General features: G+C 41.1%; 1 protein-coding gene across 1 annotated transcript in view; it reads left to right on the top strand.

The window, feature by feature from the left end:
• FER1L6 (fer-1 like family member 6) overlaps window positions 1–19,369 on the top strand; it is a 68,711-nt gene that overhangs the window by 41,516 nt on the left and 7,826 nt on the right. Inside the window, exons 24-36 of the mRNA XM_067292598.1 lie at window positions 849–1,032; window positions 1,193–1,383; window positions 2,912–3,034; window positions 3,166–3,205; window positions 5,005–5,123; window positions 6,563–6,694; window positions 7,663–7,788; window positions 8,865–8,992; window positions 10,870–11,040; window positions 11,919–12,079; window positions 14,660–14,802; window positions 15,124–15,212; window positions 17,436–17,534. Coding sequence (XP_067148699.1) covers window positions 849–1,032; window positions 1,193–1,383; window positions 2,912–3,034; window positions 3,166–3,205; window positions 5,005–5,123; window positions 6,563–6,694; window positions 7,663–7,788; window positions 8,865–8,992; window positions 10,870–11,040; window positions 11,919–12,079; window positions 14,660–14,802; window positions 15,124–15,212; window positions 17,436–17,534 — 1,706 coding nt within the window. The remainder of the gene's footprint in view (window positions 1–848; window positions 1,033–1,192; window positions 1,384–2,911; window positions 3,035–3,165; window positions 3,206–5,004; window positions 5,124–6,562; window positions 6,695–7,662; window positions 7,789–8,864; window positions 8,993–10,869; window positions 11,041–11,918; window positions 12,080–14,659; window positions 14,803–15,123; window positions 15,213–17,435; window positions 17,535–19,369) is intronic.

Raw genomic sequence — 19,369 nt, 5'->3', positions numbered from 1 at the left:
GTCAAGTCATTTCTTCTGTGTCTTGACTAAATATTAAGGAACATCAGTTCTTATGTAAAAAACTAATGATTCAAATATGCTTTAAAAGACCTCTGCTACAAATGTATGATAAAAGGAGATGATGTTCCTAATCATGTCTCAGGAAGGCAAGGAAATATGTTGCAATCAAGCTTTTACTGATAGGTTGGAACTTGTTGCCAGATAACAGGGATATTTTTAGTACTTCTCTTCTCCTCCTCCTCTCCTATTTTGCAAGGTAGAGCTCAATTTCCTATATTTTCTTTCAGTCCTCTTAATTTTCCCTTGTGTACTACTGGGCTTTTAAGTGAATGGATCATATCTGGCTTATGAGCTGTGGACCTTTTCACGCTGTAAGCCTTGCTGTTATGGACTAGGAGGTTTATTATTTTTCTGTTGTTTGGGTTATAAGAGCTGGTAGTTTCACTGGACAAAGATCAATATGAGAAAAAAATGTCATCTGATTTGCTCTAGCTGGCATCATCCCCAGAGGTAAAAGTATATCTATAAGGCACAAGGATATCAAAACCCCAACAGTAGTGCCTGGATACCAGAGCAGAGGCATTAATACAACCTCCAACCCACGTTCATTCCCTCTGAATGTTCCTGATTCTCCCAGAGGGCTGATATGATGTGTTTGTCTACGACAGCACAGGACTGGACTCAGTAACACAGCCTAGGTTGTACGCATTTTTCATTTTGAGTATAGTAATAGCTGGGGAGGAGAAGGGAGGGAGGAGCACCAGTCTCATTGCTGTGCACGACACATATCCTACAGCATGATCTCTATTCTCTCAATTTTCATGTTGCTGTCTGTCCTCCTCCGCTAGGAACTGCCTGAAAACGAGCTCTTGCATCCGCCACTGAGTATCTGCGTAGTCGACTGGAGAGCGTTTGGGAGGAGTACCCTTGTTGGAACGCACACCATAAACTGCCTTAAGCAATTCCTGTGTAAGGCCCAGCTGGGTCCTCAGAACACATCAAATAGACTAGACACTGTAGAAACCGACAAAGGTAAATGTCCAGTCCTGACCCCGAATGAAAGGACAAAGCACTGCCTCATGAAAACAGTGAGGGGCCTGCTCAGAGGCTTAACGCTAGGCATGTGCTTAGAAGACATGCTGTTTTGGGATTGAGTGTAGGGTCAAATGTTACCTAACTTGCAAAGTTTCAGTTTCAGCTTCACCTGAGTCCTCCCAGGCTGCTGAGTTATCACTAGCAGAAGCATCTTCAGTGGATCATATCTATGTTGAAGTGGAGCATGGTGAATCTACAGTAGTAGAGCCAAAAGCAGATCCTGCACCACTTCCTGCTCCTCAACCAGAACACTCTGGCTCTCAGTCAAGGAAAGTCAGAAAACAGAAGGTGAGCATAGCTGAAGCTGCCAGCTACCTTGTAATTAGAAATGTTATTATTTCCAGTCTTGTAGACTCGAGTCCTTCTCTATAAAATGGTAATCTCTCATCTTAAACTCAGGATTAGCTATGACATCCTCAGATGCTGTAGCAATAACAGAGCTGTTTTCCAGATGAAAACTTGCTGGAGATTCTGGGTATGGCTGGGAACACCCACAGTATCTTGCTGGCCCTTGAAAGAACTAGTTAGCAAAGCTGCTTTAACCCTACATAATATCATTCTAATTCCATTAATAGATATTGTCTCTCTTTCCTTTTGTGCCAGATGTTCATTCTGTAGACAAGCACTACCGGAGTGGTGGGATTTTTGCTTTTCCTGGCCTTAAACAATCCACTTAATTGAAAGACTGTCTCTGTGAATGGCTGCTTCTATGTCTGTGGTGTTTAGGTAGCGTGAGCACCCCACTGTGTTAGATGCTGTACAAACATGAAGCAGAAAGAGTCTGCGTCCCAAAGAGCTTACAGTCAAAGCATAAAACTGGTGTCAGTCGGTGGGTACAAGCAGACAGGAAAGCACAGGGAAACAAAGCAATTCTGGTCAGCGTGACAGCTACAGCACAGTATGTGTTCTAGATTGTACACTTTTTTGTGTTCAGATGCATGTGCTATAGCTCTTTGTGTCTCTGTAGTTTCTCCTATCACAATCACTTTTTCACTGACAATAATAAAAGCAGAGGAAACTGCTCTGAATTTCATTTCAGTAGATGTTTCTGCAGCAGCATAAAGCATCCACTTCTTCCTTTAGCCCCTGGTTTATTGATGTTCCAATGTTTCCAGCATGCTTAATAATTAGAAGGTCAACGAAGCTGCATGGATGCTACCTAGTCTGGATCTTTCATCTGTTACAGAACAACTTTTATGTGCAAGGGCAAAATATAGCAAGAAAAGATTCCTAGATGTAACACAGTAATTTAACCATCTGTGTCATATTAATTATCGTTGCCACCTTTCTGTCTACGTTCCTACCTCCACAGCCAAACTGGCAACTCTTGGTGAGGGTATAAGATGAAACACTCTATTTAACAAGGGCAAATCTTCTTAAACAAGAATGAAGCTAGTATGATTTGCTGCATTAGCAGGTGACTTTCAGGATCAGACTTTTTAGTTTTTTTATAACGAGAAAATGGTTGAATTGTAGCAGCTACTGGGAATCTTTCTTCTTCCAAAAGGCAATACAGTAATAATGGGAGTTCTTAAAATACTTGCAAACTTAAAGATCTCAAGGTGGGAGAAACCAATTTATATCAGGATGCTTAAAGTATCGTTACTGTTATCCTTAAAACATCATTACCATTTCTCTGGGTAGATTTGATTTTTGTGTGGATTGCTCCTGTAACATACAGAGAAACTTATACATATTAATTAGCTCTTGGGGGTCAAAATATTCACTATATACATCTGTTCAAGCTTGATGTCATGGTTCAGGTGATTTTTAACCAGTCCTACAGTTCAACAATGTTTTCCTTCTGCTTTGCTAGGACTTGAAAAGATCCATCCAACGGTCAACAAAGAAGAAAAAAAGAACAATTGCAGATGAATCAGCTGAAAATGTTATTGACTGGTGGTCAAAATACTATGCTTCTGTGCTCAAAATGCAAAAAGTAAGTCACCCAGCAGCTCAAAACTCACGTGGATGAGCAATGTTATAAAACTAGATTTACAGCTAAACGATTCTTTTTTTGCTATTACATTCATACTAAGGAGTTTGTCCATCATCTTTTTCTTTTGAAAGGCAAAAGGACTTTTTTCCAGTGAGGGAAAACCTGAAAACAGTGAGTGAATTATTTGGATTTTGTATTACTAATACTTTGCTTCCATACTATGTTACTGTTCAGAATAAATGTCTGATAACAGAATTATGCCAGTAAGACTTTCCTCTATAGCTGATTACATGGTGGGTGCATTAAAACTTCACAGGCAATATTGGGTTAACATTCAAATCTCATGCACAAAGATTTGCAGGTTCCACTTCCTGAATGATGGAAAGTGGAGATTATTGTAACTGTAGGTTGCATTTGTAACAGGTTCAGAAAAAGAAACTTCTCTCCATTTTGAATCCAATTTAGGATCAATGACAGGGGAACAGATTCTACTAGGAGAGTCCAAAATCTTGTGTGTCACTCCCACAGCTGCTAAGCTTTGCGTCTATCTTAGGGTCAAGTGGAAAACCTTTTGGACAAGAACCTAAAAGAATTTGCCTCTGTGTCTGTGTGTTTGTGTGTGTGTGTATGTATATATACAACCAGAAGGAAATACTTCATGGCTTAACAGGTCCCCTCACAGAGAAACAGAGCTCTAGCAAATTGTGTTGACTAATGCAACCGCTTGAGCAGACTGAGAAAGGAAACAAATGTTCATTCTTTGCACAGAGTAGCCATTCAGACTTAAACTATAGCATCTTCCTATGCCAGGACTGACTGTATTTCACCAGAGACTGAGGTGATTTCTATTTTAAAGAAGGTGTGGTGATTGCTCTGAGTGGAAGGCACAATCTAAATGTCAGATTTTATCATTCTGGAAATGGCAGCTGACAGTGTTTCAATGATCATCAGTGCTGCTGAGAGACGAAGCAAAGATCGGTGTCTGAGCAGAGCTCACTTATCTACATGGGAGAAATATTTAGATAGAAAACATTATACAAAGGTGTGATGTTCCACTACAATTAGATTTTTGCCTGATATTGTGATATCCACCCACATGCTATTCAGGCAGTCATGGTGGTTTTTCTTTTTGACTGATGACTTAAGACCTTGTAAAATCTCTTCTGATAGTTTTTTCTATGTAGTTTAACCTATGATCATAAGCATTATACATATATGAAAGCACTGAGAAACATATATATAGTTCTAAATATTTGCTGCTATTGATATCAAAGATATATGAACTACTCAAAAAACAAAAGTGAAGTGAACTCAAAATCCAGACCTCAGCCCAAGAACTGAACCATCATGGAACCATCTTTGAGGGCTCATCCTGTTTTTGTTGGGAAGCCCCCTCTCAGTGTTTGGAGTCTGGCTTGAGGCTGATCAGATACTTCCTCCCATTTCTCACACTACTGGACTTTCCCAAGGTGAGATAAGCTCTGTTTTGTGATGCCTTTGAGAAGAGAAAGGTTTCGGTGACTTGGAAGTCTGAAATCAGTCAGCCTGAAAGTGACTTCTGCTTTTAAATAAACCTTAAATTCTGCATGAAAGGTACTAAGATTTATTAGTTCATATCTGGGAGGACAGAGAGAGGCAGGAACGGAGCATTATGGGAGGTGGCCAGCAGGGAAGAAATGAGATGGGACAACATCGGACTTGATACACCAGGCTTACCGTGAAGACTGAGTCAGCCACAGATGGGTAAAAGTGCCACCTTTCTGTCTGGGAGGAGTCGTGGGAAAAGAGAGGACCTGCTGTTTGGCAGCTCAAGAGTGAATGGAGGAGGAGAGAGAGGGAATCCTCAAGATGTGTTTTCCATCTGAAAATAGAAAATCTTTCCATTTTCTTTCACCTTTTCAATTCTTATCTGAAACATCTGGTGGGCATCCATCACTAAAAACCTAAATGGTGTCATGAAATCTCTGCAGATAAGCAGACTTCTGACCACATTGCATTGAATGTGGAAGAGGATCCAGACAAAAAGAAGAAGGATAAGATATTCAAAAAGAAACTGAAGGAAGAGGCTCCCAGCTTAGCAACACTGAAGGTAAGAGAGAAGGTAACAGATAAGGATGCTAGTCACTGTCTTCCCAAAGCTTGTCCTCCGGGACCAAGTTAAATAACACTCCCCCTTACATTTATTTCAGACACTTTAAACTGAATAAAACACACAATAATGGTGGTGCACATCAGCACATGGAGCCCAGAGGAGAGCCAAGGCCATGTAGGCCCACTTGGCCTTCAGTTTACCAATATAGAGGTAGCTGGTGAGACTCAGGCAAAATTCAGTTTTGGTGTTCTCCTTCTGTAAAACACTGAATTGTTACCTGAATTAATTCACTGTGAATATCAGGCTTCGCTTCGCTTCTCTTCTCTTCTCTTCTCTTCTCTTCTCTTCTCCTCTCCTCTCCTCTCCTCTCCTCTCCTCTCCTCTCCTCTCTTCTCTTCTCTTCTCTTCTCTTCTCTTCTCTTCTCTTCTCTTCTCTTCTCTCTTCTCTCTTCTCTGTTGTGGTGATGTTTGAAATATAAATAATCAAATGTGTCTCTGCAACATGAGAGCACTTCACCTAGCCAATTCACTTAATTGTTTTAATAGTTTGGCTTAAAAATATCTTTTCTGGAATGATGCCAGCACTGAAATGTAGTTTCTGGGGCATGTCACATTGGAAAGGTTGAAGTGAATTAAGAAAGGCTTAAAAAGAATATGGAAAACATTACTGCTGGTGCATCCTCCCTGATGGTGAGGCAATATTCAGCTTGTGTTAGATAAACTTGAGCAACAACAGAAGGAAGTCAAAGAAAACGTTATGGGTCATGCAGAACAACTAGAGAGGTGTGGAGGTTTGAAAAGATGAGGACTGCCTGGATTAGACAGCAGCCGAATAAAGGAGAGTTTGAAACAGCTGTTAATGCTGTTTCCATTTTTCAACAGATGGCATTAAACTAGACTCCTCACCTTCACACTCAGTAACACTTCCTAAATTACAAGTAGCGGGCGAAGGATAAAGTTGTCCTTTTAAAGGCTGTTTGGTCTTTTTACCTGTGCTAAAGCTCTGTCCCCACAACACTTTATCATTGTCTCTTTTGCTGTCTTGTTGTGATACATTAACATAACAGTCGAAAAGGGTAAAAGTACATCACAGGCATGTTGCAGAGCCTTCTCACGAAGGAAAGAGTGGCCATCCGCATTGCTTTTTCCCCAAACCAGTGCTTATAAATATCCATTCTGATCCTTCTAGAGCCACTTTTATCTGCTACATTAATGCACTGTTCCAGTAGTTGGGCAGGACATTGGTTAAGAACAAAACTCTTCCTGTTCTGTGTGGGGAATGGACTACTTTTCCTCAAGGAGCTTTGTGTAAAACCTTGGTTTTGTTAAAACCTGTATTTTGTGTCAAAACTGGATTTCAAGTCATTCTGTAATAAAACAGTTGCTATAAATATATTCACCATGCCACCAAAATAAACATTCTCTTATTTTCAAAGATTTATGAAGGAGACCTGGAGAGTGAATTTAATAACTTTGAAGACTGGGTGAAAACTTTCCAGCTCTTAAGAGGAAAATCGAATGATGAAATTCATGCTGAATCTGAGGACAGAATAATAGGAAAATTTAAGGTGAGCTCAAATGCTGATTAGATGGGTGATAATTTAGAGACTGTATATTTTCATGCGTATTTCAGGTATACTGAAGGTGAAAGACAAAGACATTGACAGTCTGTTATAAATAGCTACCTCTTTTATTGGATCTAGAATCATATTTTTCCTTTCCCATTGTCTCATAGATGAAAGCAACAACCAAATCCAGGTGTTCACTGTTGTTCTGAAGTAAGGAATTACAAAAAAGTTTTAAATCACAGAGGTGGAAAAGAGACATATTATGTAGTCCAGTTTCCGCTAATGCAACTTTATTTCTACATTGTCAGTTATAGTTCTTTGTATGTAATTTTGAATAATTTAAATAAAGGCTCTTACGGCTGCTCCATTTGGAGACAATTGCACAGCCTAATCCAGGACACCATTAAACAATCTGCAAATGTAGTTCAAAGCATAAATAATGTTAGCAGGACTTCAAGCACTTCATAATGCAGAGGAATGTGTAACTTAAACTCATTAATACCTCAGCTAGTTTGCAATGCAAATTTTTCTTCAAATGACTTGCCAGTTGCTTTCAGGCAGTATGATCTACTCAGCAGCATGAGTCAATATTGATTTATATGGTTTGTATAGTGACTGCAAAAATATAGGGCAAGCTGGGCTCCAGTCAGACTGAATCTAACTCAGTGAAATTATCAATTTACAAATACGCAATTAAGAGCAAAATGTTTTCTTTAGAATATCAGTACTTAGAAAAATAGACCTAGAACACCTGCAGCTGTTGTATTTATTTAATAAAATGGAGAGCTAGGAGCTTGCAAGTACTTCTTGCAGTGGTCTAGATGCAACAGTAATTAGTAGTAAGTTATAGAAGAGAAATATTTGAAAAGATCAGGCCTAGCACATTGAACCTATGTTCCCTTCAATTTTTTTTTTGCGTTGTGCTTGATATATTTTCAATGGAAATATAAAACAAAATGTGTTCCCAGGGCTGCCTGTGCATATACCCAAGCCCTGAGGACTGCAGCATGCTGGAGGGAGGGCAGCCCCGTGTTCTGCAAGGGATACCGCCAAACCACTCCGTCAAAGTCCTCATCAGGGTGTACATTGTGGCAGTAAGTAGACAGAAGCTCTTTTAACCTTGAAGTAACCTGCAGGTTGCTTTTCAACTCAGTTTACCTCCAGTGTCTTTGCAGTGGAGCTTCTAAAAAACCTCATACATGTGGCAGAATTTTTTTGTTTTATTTCAGACAATACTTCATATTCTAGGAATGGATGATTAGAATAGAAAATATTATGCATTCCTCACGATAAATCACAAGGATGCTGGCTCAGACTGGAGAAATGCTTTGCTTCTTCAGACATAAGGAGCTGGAATTAATGTAGTACAGATAACATGTTCCAGTCATATTATGTAAATACAGCCAGTTTTAATCAGGAGAGTGGTTTTGAATTTGCACACATATAAATACAACATTCTCTGTAAGGGGGAAGTGGGAGAATATATTGTGAGGGCTGTGAATTGGGAGAAACCAAAATGGTAGGTGTTGTGGATAAGGTACTGGGAGGGGAAAGAGGTGGAAATATAGGGGACCAAATATTGAAGAAGCACAACATGAAAACTGAAAGGAGGAGATGGAAGGAGATGGATATTTCAGAGGAACAGGAGTGATTCAGATGATCTAAGAGGGGAGAAGAATGGTGGGTAAAGAGAAGATAACAAACAAAACAAATGAGAAGAACAAGAAGAGGTTATTTTATTTCCTGAGTGTAAAGTCTCCCAAGCTCTCTCTTAAATACAGTGGGGCAGTCTGGGAAGTGGTGTTTTACACTGTTCAAAGATCTGGTCCATTTCTTTATGGAAAACCTTTCCTGGATCCCACATACACGAGTGCAGCCAGCTTCTTCCTCAGTGTTGCTTCTCCCTCTTGCCTTTTTTCCCTTAGCAGTGGTGGTTTCCAGGGATGAGGCTCGCATCTGCTCCACCTTTGGAAACCCTGTCCTCCTCCAGATCATCTTTCCCCAATAGCCTGCAAACCCAAATGCCAGAATTTGCATGACACCAGGCAAGCTGGGCTTTACCCTTCACTTCCAGGACACCCCAGGACCTGCCAGGAAACCCACAGTCCTGCGCGATCACCAGACTGCTTTCAACCAAGCCTCTTGACGACACGGTCTTTCTTCCTAACAGGCATTTAACCTCAGTCCAGCTGACCCAGATGGCAAGTCAGATCCCTACATTGTGCTGAGACTGGGCAAAACAGAAATTAAAGACAGGGAAAACTATATCCCCAAGCAGCTAAACCCAGTATTTGGAAGGTCAGTGATTACTTCATTTCATTTTTAGGGGTAATTTCTGCTTTGTCATTTGTCACCACTTCTGCTGCTGCTACTGCAAGTGCTGGGTGGTTGTTATATGCTGATGACTGCTAGCTTGAATGTTTTATAATGGTACTGATTAAAACGTTGAGAACTGGTGTCACCTTGTATGATTATAAATTATTCCATTTTTATAACAGTCAAAACACATCCTGAAATGCAATCTGTGACAGGTTTTGTAAACTAATGCATGAGAGAAAATGAAGCAACAAATGATCTTGTCTGCTCAAATTAATGCAACTGTTAAGCTGAAATAAATATCAGCACAGTAAAGTGTAATTTCAAAATATTTATTGACATTTCAAGTTGAATAGAGTGACAAATAAATCCCATAAATTTAGGATTAGGCCAAAAACACTAGGCTTTTGAAAACCCCAGTCTTCCAAATGTGAGTGCCAGGGGCAGGCTCTCAGTAAACATCAGCTTTGTATTATCAAATGCTCCATGCTTATTTCATGGTGTTAATTCTGCTACCCATGATTTTTTTTCTCAGTAAGTCTGCCTGTTTTCAGAAGGATGAAAATGTTTGGAATCAGGATGGAGTTATTCTATCAGAACATTAGGATATAGAAACTGTACTAGGTTAGACTGAAATGCCCCTATCCCAGTGTCCTGTAAGCAATAGCAGAGGCTTAAAGAAAAAAGTGTAAGAAGAAAAGACAAGAATAGAGCGGTCCTTCCATATCGTAAACTCTCAGTCTGGAGAGCTCTTCCTCAGTAGGCTGCAACTGAGCCATTACGGCTGATAAACCTTAATGCATGACCATTACTAGGCATATAGATGGAATGGGAAATTGCCTGCTTTATTTGTTCCAGACAAGCTAGGAATTGGCTGTTAACTTGGATAGTCCTTGCTCTTACTGTTGCTGCCAATGGAAACATTGGGGTGGCTGGACCAGCAGCCCCTTCCCAGCAGTAATATCAGTAACAGCAATGAGCTCTCACTGCCCTAGCAGCTCTGGGATCGATCAGCTTGGCCCCACAGCCACCCCAGAGCCTTCCCATAATGCTTTCCCCCCCCCCCCACAGCCTGCTCTGCTGCTGCTGCAAAATTGACTTAGGCTGCTCTGAAAAGGAGGATTGAACTCCTTCTTCAGGAGACAAAACTCAGTTTATCCTGTGCTGTGGAGAAACCTGGAGCAAACATCGTGCTGATGGCCCTGTCTTCCATTGATTTATCAAATCCCTTTTAAAATCCCTTTATATTTTCAGCTTCCCTGTACCTCTCATGACAGTGATTGCCACCATTGAAATATGCACTGAGTGAAAAGGGGGTTCTATTCTTTGCTTTTTTGAAACTTGTTTTAGAACTTTTGCCCGCTCATTTCATTGGTTGCCCCCAAATTCCTATATTCGAAATACAATCTGGAGCTTTTGGAAGAAGCCAGAAAAGATTCATTCCCTTTTGGTGTTCTGAAAAATGTGTAAGAACCTCATACAGACAGCTTCTTTAACCTCAAAATTTTCATGAGTTCACCTCCACTGGAAGGATATGACCTCTTCAGGATAAACCAGTGCAGCTGACCAGCTCCCTACCGTTGCTCTGTTTGCTGTAGCAGGGAACAAGCTTAGAACTGTAACGGGAAGTGATAGAAGAGCAGGAGAAAGAAATTACTTTTGCCCTGCATGTTTCCAGTATGTTCAGATATTTCATTTAAAAAAAAAAGCACTACCCACAAAAACACACTGCCTATTAGATGACACAATTTGCAGGGTAAGCGTAATGTCCACATGTTGTTTGCACAACATTCATTACCTCAGTCTTTTAGGCTTCAAAGCCAATTTGACTAGCATGTACTTCTCAATTTTTGCTGCAGATCATTTGAAATCCAGGCTACATTCCCCAACGATTCCTTGCTCACGGTCCTGATCTATGACCACGACTTGGTGGGAACAGATGACCTCATTGGAGAAACTAAAATTGATTTGGAAAATCGTTTCTACAGCAGGCATCGAGCAACCTGTGGGTTACAAAGTCAATATGAAATGTAAGTTCTTCAGACTGCCACAGAGAGCAGTACATAGTGAATGAGGTACTTGAAGGGGAATTTCCAGATGTGGCCAGATATTATGCTTTTCCCAGCACAAAAGTCACAGGAGATATTTTAATTGAATTTCATCACAAAGCTCAGCAGTGGCTTTGGGTAGCTGCCAACCTGAGCACGAAGTGGGTATTTTAAAATTAATACCACTGTTTGTTCACAAAGTGTTCAAGATGGCAAACAGTCTGTGTATAACTTCTCTGCTTGACAAACTGCCTTTGGACAGGCTGAAAGGGCAAGTGAAAAATAATCTGTCAGAGAAACTGTGAAAGGTCTCAACTCTGCCCTCCATTATTCAGCTGCAACTGGAGTAATCGCAGCAAAGCCTGGGTGTCTTGGCACATGAAAGTAGGTGAGCAGGAGTCACACCAGGCTGCTGGCTCTTACAGTGCCATTGTGCAGAAGGTTGATTAATGCAGAGAAAATCAAACTAAAATAACTCTAGACATCTGAGGTTGGGGCACTTCCCTAGGAGGTGAGGGTTTGGGGCTCTTCTCCTACGATTGGAGCATGCCAATGACTGGGACATTTTATCTGAGCTGGGGATAAAGGCTGCACCAACTTCTCTTGTGTTTTAAAAGGAAAAAGTGAGCCCTGCTCAGTCCTGGGAAAGGAAAGACAAAAAAAGTATTGGCTTCAGGACCTGATCAGACAGGGATGTATCTCACGTAAGAAGTAGCACTGGACAATCCAGAGAAAAAGCTTGCCTGAGCAGATAGCAGGACCACTGGCCACAAAGCAGATCTCCATCTGGGAACTGTCAGAACACTTTACTGAAGGAAAACCTTACCTGTTCCTCTCCATTCTCTACTCCATCCTTACAGAGAAGGGTACAATGCGTGGCGAGATGCAACCAAGCCAAGCGAGATCCTAACTAAGCTGTGTAAGGACTACAGAATAAGTGGGCCCTTCATGAGGCCTGGAGAGATACAAGTAGGAACAAAAGTCTTTAAGGGACAGACAATCTTCAGTGAAGATGAGAACGGTAATGAAGTAGTTCATTGTTCTTTGGTTGCATTATAGTAGTACCTAGAGGCTGCCCCTGCTGCAGCTGGGGCCCTGTTGCGCTATGTACTCTGAAGTTTGCTTACTGGAGCCAATCTCTGCTCTGAAATACTTGTATAACTGTGGTGATAAAGGCAATGTCTGTGTTAGCTAGTATTGTAGCTTAATGGGAGAAAATCTATAGAGTGAAATAGCTTTTGATGAGGAACTGACATCCACATGTTAGGTGGTGGGGGTGCTTTGAACTAGCTCCTGCCTGGTCCCAAGGATGAAGTGCCCAGGAGCAGCTGGAGGACATGGGATGCTCTTGGAACGTATCTTCGTGTTTATCTTCATATGAAAGGAGTGCAGCTTGCAGGCCCTGAGACCACTCCACACAACAAAGAAAAGCAGGGGAAGTCAGGATAACTGGCAGAGCCTCTTCAAAATGCAATCCCTATCTGAATTAACACACTAGTGTAGACATACCTGAGCAGTGAGAAGAAGGGGGAAAACAAGTCCAGAGGTAATGATGTGAGTTGTTCAAGATCAGAGAAGTTCAGTGCATGATTCGGTTCTGGGCCACTTACCTGCCAGTCCTACCTTACCTACTTGGCTTTCCTCCTCTTGGTTGTTATTCTCCTCCTCTTGATTATTACCCTTCTGACTGCTCTTTTTAAGCGCTAACATTATGCTGTGTAAATCTAGATATCTGGGGGTCCATGAATCCAGAGGGCAGAACAGAAGTTGCTTTCAGGGCTCCCAGATTAAAAGGAGGGCAAAGCTACCAGGAAGTTGAGCGTCCATATCACAAATGGGTGGAGTGGGACAGAGCCATCAGTGATTCAGCTTTATACTTACAGTAAGTAAAAGAAATGTGAGGATGGAGACTTTAAAGTGGGAACAAAAGGCGCTGGAGACAGTAGTGGACACTGGAAAGCCAAGAAGGTAAGGAACTCGCAGACAGTAGTGGACACTGTGGCAGCGTAGGACAACCTCTACTTCTCGCTCCTTTGCATATATTCTTCTTTGGTCAAACTCCTTTTGATAGATACAAAGCATAGTTCACACCTCGCTCAGGTAGCACTGTTGGAGGGAGAAGAGTTGATCCATTTTTAGTTTGTTGGCCAGATGTTTTATGACTCCAGTATTCCTGCTAGTTTTCTTCCCTGGCAGGGGAGGGAATGTGACTGTTGGCAACAGGATCTCTAGGTGAAAATTCTGGTTCACTAAAATGAACTTCAGACCAATCAACATCAGACAAGATGATGAAAACCAACAGCAAGGAATTGCAGAGACAGATGGCAAAGCCTGCCTCCTGAAAAGCTTATGCACACAAGTTTTTCAACATGTTATAAAAAATAGGATACAGCATTCTCTTCATCCAAACTGCTGTTCTGACACATCTATCCTGGTCCTGGTCTGGTCTAGAAGGGCTTGTCTATCTGTAGCCAGTGGAAAGAAATAGCTATCTATCTTGAGAAGGTGAAATCTGTCCTTAGAATGGTGTTTGAAACAAAGAGGATGGGTTATCAAGGGACCATCTATCCCACTTGTCATTGGAGGATGCCTGGCTGAGTATCTGAGTATGTGAATCTTGTTTTTAGCTGGCTAAAATTAGATGAAATGCATCACATTTCAAATGCATGCCAGTATTCAGAGGAGGGCTGGCTCTCATAACCATAGGATCCTCTTTCCTCCATCTCTGAACTATTAGGAAGTGCTTAATACTTACTGTTTCTATCTGAAACAAGCCCTTTGACATCAACACTCTAGGAAAAGCACAAGCTGTTTTGCTAAAACAAAGAGATCCTAACTTTCTTCTCACTTGGGTATTTATCTTCTAATCCGGGAGACATCCCCTCTTCAGATCTCTAGGTTCCTTTTGTGCAGTACAAAAGAGAGGAAAGAGAGGCTCAAAGGCTTTCTCTGTTTTTCAACATCCACCCTATCTTCACTGTTTGGACAGTTCTTTCATGGAGAAGCCCTTCACCTGGGTCTCCTGTTCCTACAGTGGCCAAGCTAAGCACACTGCTTCTCAGAAGGAGACACGTGCTTGCCCATGGTGTTCAGCCCTCACATCACTGCTCCTCCCTTGAGGTGTGGTTTGCTTCTCCGGGGGGGGGTCTTTACTGTTGCCATCATAAGGCAAAATGAGGTATAGCTATAATCCCTAGTGCCTGATTTCTGACAGTTCCATCAAAATCCAAGTCTCATTGTCCTTCACAGGCCATAAAAAAGTCTCACATTTGCAGTTATCTGTAAGAAGAAGGGAAGTTACACAGAATGCTTCCATCTTCCTGTTAGAAGCAGTTACTGTAATAGTGAAATGATGCATTGTATTTTATATTAACTACCACCTAAGTGCTAATCTTCTAGTTACTCCAGTGGGTACACTTATTTAAAGGAACTAAATGTGTTTTAAGACCCCTTTCTTCTTAGCTGGGGCACATAAAAAACTTGCTTTTAACTCAAGCAAATTTTTAATGACCATCTTTAATAATTAATGGAACATATTACTCGGGGATTTTAAATGCTAATTCATCTCTGGTTGTTCTTCTTGTTTTGCTCTTTCCCATAGAGGAGCCAGTTGAATCATATGAACATCTCTCCTTAAAGGTTTTACATGCTTGGGAAGAAATCCCTGGAGTTGGATACAAACTGGTTCCGGAGCACATTGAGACTCGGCCTCTCTTTCATAAGGATAAACCAGGCATGGAACAGGTAGGACCACTCAGAGGTGGTGGTGTCACTAGACCCAAGACCAGTCTTCATCCAGTTACTCTGGTTTCTGTTAGTATCTGCAGACTTGCAGAGACAGCTTTCAGGTGTTATATCATGCAGGAGACTGCACACAATATCAGCCTGGAAATTGTCACACACAGGTATACAGTGAGCTACCTAGACACACGATAGCCACGCATGGTATGATTGGTATATAAGGAGATGGGTTAACTGAGTGGTGTGGGCATCTGTAAAAAGTAGGAGAATTCTAAATTGCCCAAGTCATAAGAATAAAAAAGATGTTTATTTCTTTTCTTCAAGGGTCGTGTACAGATGTGGGTGGATATGTTTCCTAAAGATATGCCTCTGCCAGGACCTCCAGTGGATATTTCACCAAGAAAACCCAAAGGGTAATAACCTGCGCATTCCTCCCAACGCAGTGGCATAAATCTTCAAAGACTGAGTTTTTCTTAAGTGTCTGGAAAGAACTATTAAAAGAACTATCATTGCAGATTTCTGTGACCCTGAGAAAACTTTTCCTTGATGTGCACAACTTCAAATCAAAAGAGAATGTCTAATTCAGTCTCCTACATTAAACAAGTCAAAGAACAGTTGACAATTTTTGCATCAAGGGCTATCACACCTCTTTTAGAAAGATATCCCTTTTTCATATAAGATTTCAAGTGGCTAGAGGCAAGAGTCCCTTAATAATTTTGATATCATCATCCATTTTCTGAGCTGAAAGGAGTAATTCTGTTTTCGTTATCTCTTCCAGCTAGATAGTGTATTTGACCACTGGTTGAGATCTTTAACTGGATGCAATAGTATTGCACCTATTGGATTTCCAGCACGTGGTTCAAAAATAAGCTCAAGAAGCACATAAAGCAGCAGCAGACAGAGATGCATTTGGAACAGCAGTCGCTCTCATTTCAGATGGATACTTCTCCAGATTTATATGCAATATTATGCAGAGCTCTTCAAACTAATTAAATGTTTGTAAATGATGAAAAATGATCAACAGAGTTCTCAGCTCTTTCCCTATCAGCTTTATTCCAATATTTTAACAAGGTCTTTCTTGGGAATTTTATATCTGAAGCAGCATCAGATACCATTACTCTATTATTTATTTTTGAACAAGAAATGATGTAATAAAAACTGGTTCCTTTCCTTTCCTTTTACAAAGAGCCAAGCTTTGACAAAACCAAGAGTCTATGTAACAATCACTTTCTTCAGACCAGAACTTTCTGTAAAGTACCTTGACAACAGGCATTTGCCAAGCCAAAAAGATTTAAAATTAGTAATACTTGCAAGAACAAAAAAAAAAAACAGACAAAAATATTGCTAAATCATTAACTATCAGAAAGAAGATAAATATGCAAACATGCGTTACAAGTTTTGAAGAGAAGTGCAGATTTGATGCAGCAATACAGGTTTCAGGCTCTGTTGGCTCAGGGGTGCTTTGTGAAAACATTTCTTGTTGATGATCTTAGACTGAACCAGAGTCTGCTAGAGCCTTGCAGATGGAAATCTTCCTTGTCTAGGGTAGAGATCTGGTTTTCAGGGTCCACAGCTCCTAAAGAGCCCCATGGTTGCAGAACCGCAGGCTCCTGGACCTCCTGGACACACTGGCTGCTCATGCTGCCCAGTTTCCAAGTAGAGGGCCTCGAGATTGGCCTCTAGTTGGCCTAGAAATCTGCAAGAGCCCAAGAGCTTCTCTGATGCAGTTTTCATGGCAAAACTGACTGCAGCTGCTGAGCGAGGATATCTGGTAGCTTCTGGGGCAAACTGATGCTTCACACCTGAGAGCGAGGGTATTTCCAACATAGCACATGCCATTTCAGAAAAATCATATGTCTTTGTTTCCAAACATATCTTTTATTTTGCAGTTCACATAATGACTCAAGGCATACCTAGATTTTCAAATACCAAATTTTTCTGTCACCTGCAACACCTATACTTCAGTTCAAACTTCCAGAGCACTTGATGACCACTATAAATGTCTGTACATAGAAGAAATGAAAAAGTTTAATTCCTTTTATTGTTGTTCCTAAAGATGATGGTTGAACTTGTTTACTGCAAGTATTTCTAAACAGTACTTTCCTTGCCTTTTAATGCACTGGATTGCACCGAATACCATATTTTTTGGTCATTTCTTTAGAAAAGCACCTCCCAGGGAGTTCTGTTTTTTATTAGCTCACTGTTTTGGAGGCTGCTCTGGTGATGTTGTTCAGACCAATTTAGCCCTGTTTCACTGTAGCATTTTTGTGAATAGAATTGAAAAGGAACATGCAGGTAAAAAAGCAAGGACTCTTGCCCTCTTCCAAAGCTGGCAGCGATACCTTCTGTCATTCTGCATGTCCAGCGAGCTGAGAGGCGTCATCGTCTCCGCTCTATCACTAGACACTCTAATAAACAGAAGGGGCCTGAGGATGATCCTGCTTTGAGAGATTTGCACAAGTACAACATTTCTCACTTTACAAAAACATGATACAGTTTGATACAGTTTTTCACCAGTGTCTGACCACAGCTCAGTGATACACATCTGCTAAAAAAGAGAGAGAAAAAAAGGAAGACCTTTTGCTAGTGTGATCTTAAACTCGACTATGTAAAATGCTGTTTCTTTTCTTTTCCAGCTACGAACTGAGGGTAATAATCTGGAATACAGAGGATGTAATTCTAGAAGATGAAAATATCTTTACAGGGCAAAAATCAAGTGATATCTATGTAAAAGGGTAAGTTCTTCAGGATGCCATCATCATACCAATGCTGCTTGTTCCTTGAAAGGACAAATAATATCTGAGTCAAAATCAACCAGAAAAATGGCACTGTGAGAATATGTCATGAGCTTTTTCTGTGACCTTGGTCCTTTGCTCTGAGTTCCTGTTCAAATTAGTCATCTATTTTGGATACTGCTTCATCATTTTTTTCTCTTAAAATCAAATAACTATAAAATGCCATTAGTCCTTACTTCCTGCTCAGGCAGAGATGGCATAAGAAGAGAACCAAGCCCTGGGTTTAGCAAAGGAGCTCAAACACTTACAGAATTTGAACCATAAGGGCTTACACAGATGCAGAGAGGTAGAAATAATTAGAGAAAAAGAATTCTGACCATATTAAAACAAGAAAGCAGGTGTATCCCAAGATATTCCTATGGGAAATTCTTTCTAACCAGTTACTCCTTATGTGGGTGAGTGACCGTGAACACGGTGGGGAGAACATTACATTGACTCCTACTGCTCTCCCTCTTGATGCTGCCACAACCTAAAAGCCTGTGTCAGCTTCAGAGCAATTACTGCGATAATCAGTAAGAGGGAAGGAATTCACTTGTATAAATGAAGAGAGAATGAAAGTGGAGCCTGGCACTCAAATAAGCTCTTTCCTGATATTGCAGCACATTACTGCTTAAAATTACTTTCATTTTTTGGAGTACTGCTTTGCACTTTCTGCTTCTGATCAGGACTTGAACTAAGTCAAGTCCCTCGTTCAGAATCAGAGAGGGAGGAGAGAGAAATTATGGTGTAAGTGGAAGCAGGAAGTATTGGAAATCTCCGGTGAGAGACTGGTCTTAGATTTCTTATTGTGTTTCCAATATTAGAGAGTGAGATGATTATACCAGAACAAATTTCCAGGATGTTAGGCACATGGAAAAGTGAATCTCCTGCCTACCACCTCCTGCATTGCCAATGAACAGATGCGGATAGGTGCAGGAGGGGCACTAGGACTGACTGGCGGGGTAGGGAGGTTGTTTTCCACTTTGCCCATTCTGAGAGTCAAATGAACATAATGAACATAATAAAAAAAACAAAATAAGCATGAGGACAGAGCAGGCTGGTAGCAGCTCTTATTCCTTTGCAGGGTATACCTACATGCATTTTGCCAGAGAAACCTGAGCGAGCTCTGACCAAGCTATGTGGGGCAGCAGGAGCGGTGCCAGTCCTTTGGAGTAGGCGATACTAGCCCAGGTGACACGCACTAGCGCAGCCACGTGGCTCCCGGGACACAGCAAGCATGGTTATTGCACAGACTGGCCAAGCAAATCCTCCCTGGCAGTTCTTCAGTGGAGTTTAATTTGAAATTACTTGCATTCACACAGATACACCCACCTTAGCATTAAGTTAATGCATTCAGCATAGTATCAGAGCAGCTCCAATAGCACAAAACTTGGTGCAGGGTAGAAACTGAGGAAATAACCAGGCAGTCCCTTCGGGCTGAGCTGCATCACAGTACGACAGCATTGCTGTCCGCACCGGAACTGGCTGACAAGGAAAGCCAGGAGCAGAGAACTTTTTGCTTCTGTGCCCTAATGATTAAGACATAAAACTTACTACATTCAGGTAGTGCACTTAGCAGCCCAGACACCAGAATCTGTTACCAGGCATGGATTTGCACTAAGGACTGTGCTGTGCTTGGGTTTGGTACCGTTTTTAACCATTTCTTTTTGAAATAATGGGGCTTGCAGGGAGGTGGCTGCTTTTTTGGCTGCACTGCAAAAAATTTTAATCTGTACTCAAGCTGTAATAAATCATCCTCAGACCTGAAGCATACATAGCTGGATCATTACCTTCTA

The sequence above is a fragment of the Apteryx mantelli genome, chromosome 2 (genome assembly GCF_036417845.1).
Source record: "Apteryx mantelli isolate bAptMan1 chromosome 2, bAptMan1.hap1, whole genome shotgun sequence".
NCBI lineage: Eukaryota > Metazoa > Chordata > Aves > Apterygiformes > Apterygidae > Apteryx > Apteryx mantelli.
This window is presented reverse-complemented; position numbering and strand designations above follow the sequence as displayed.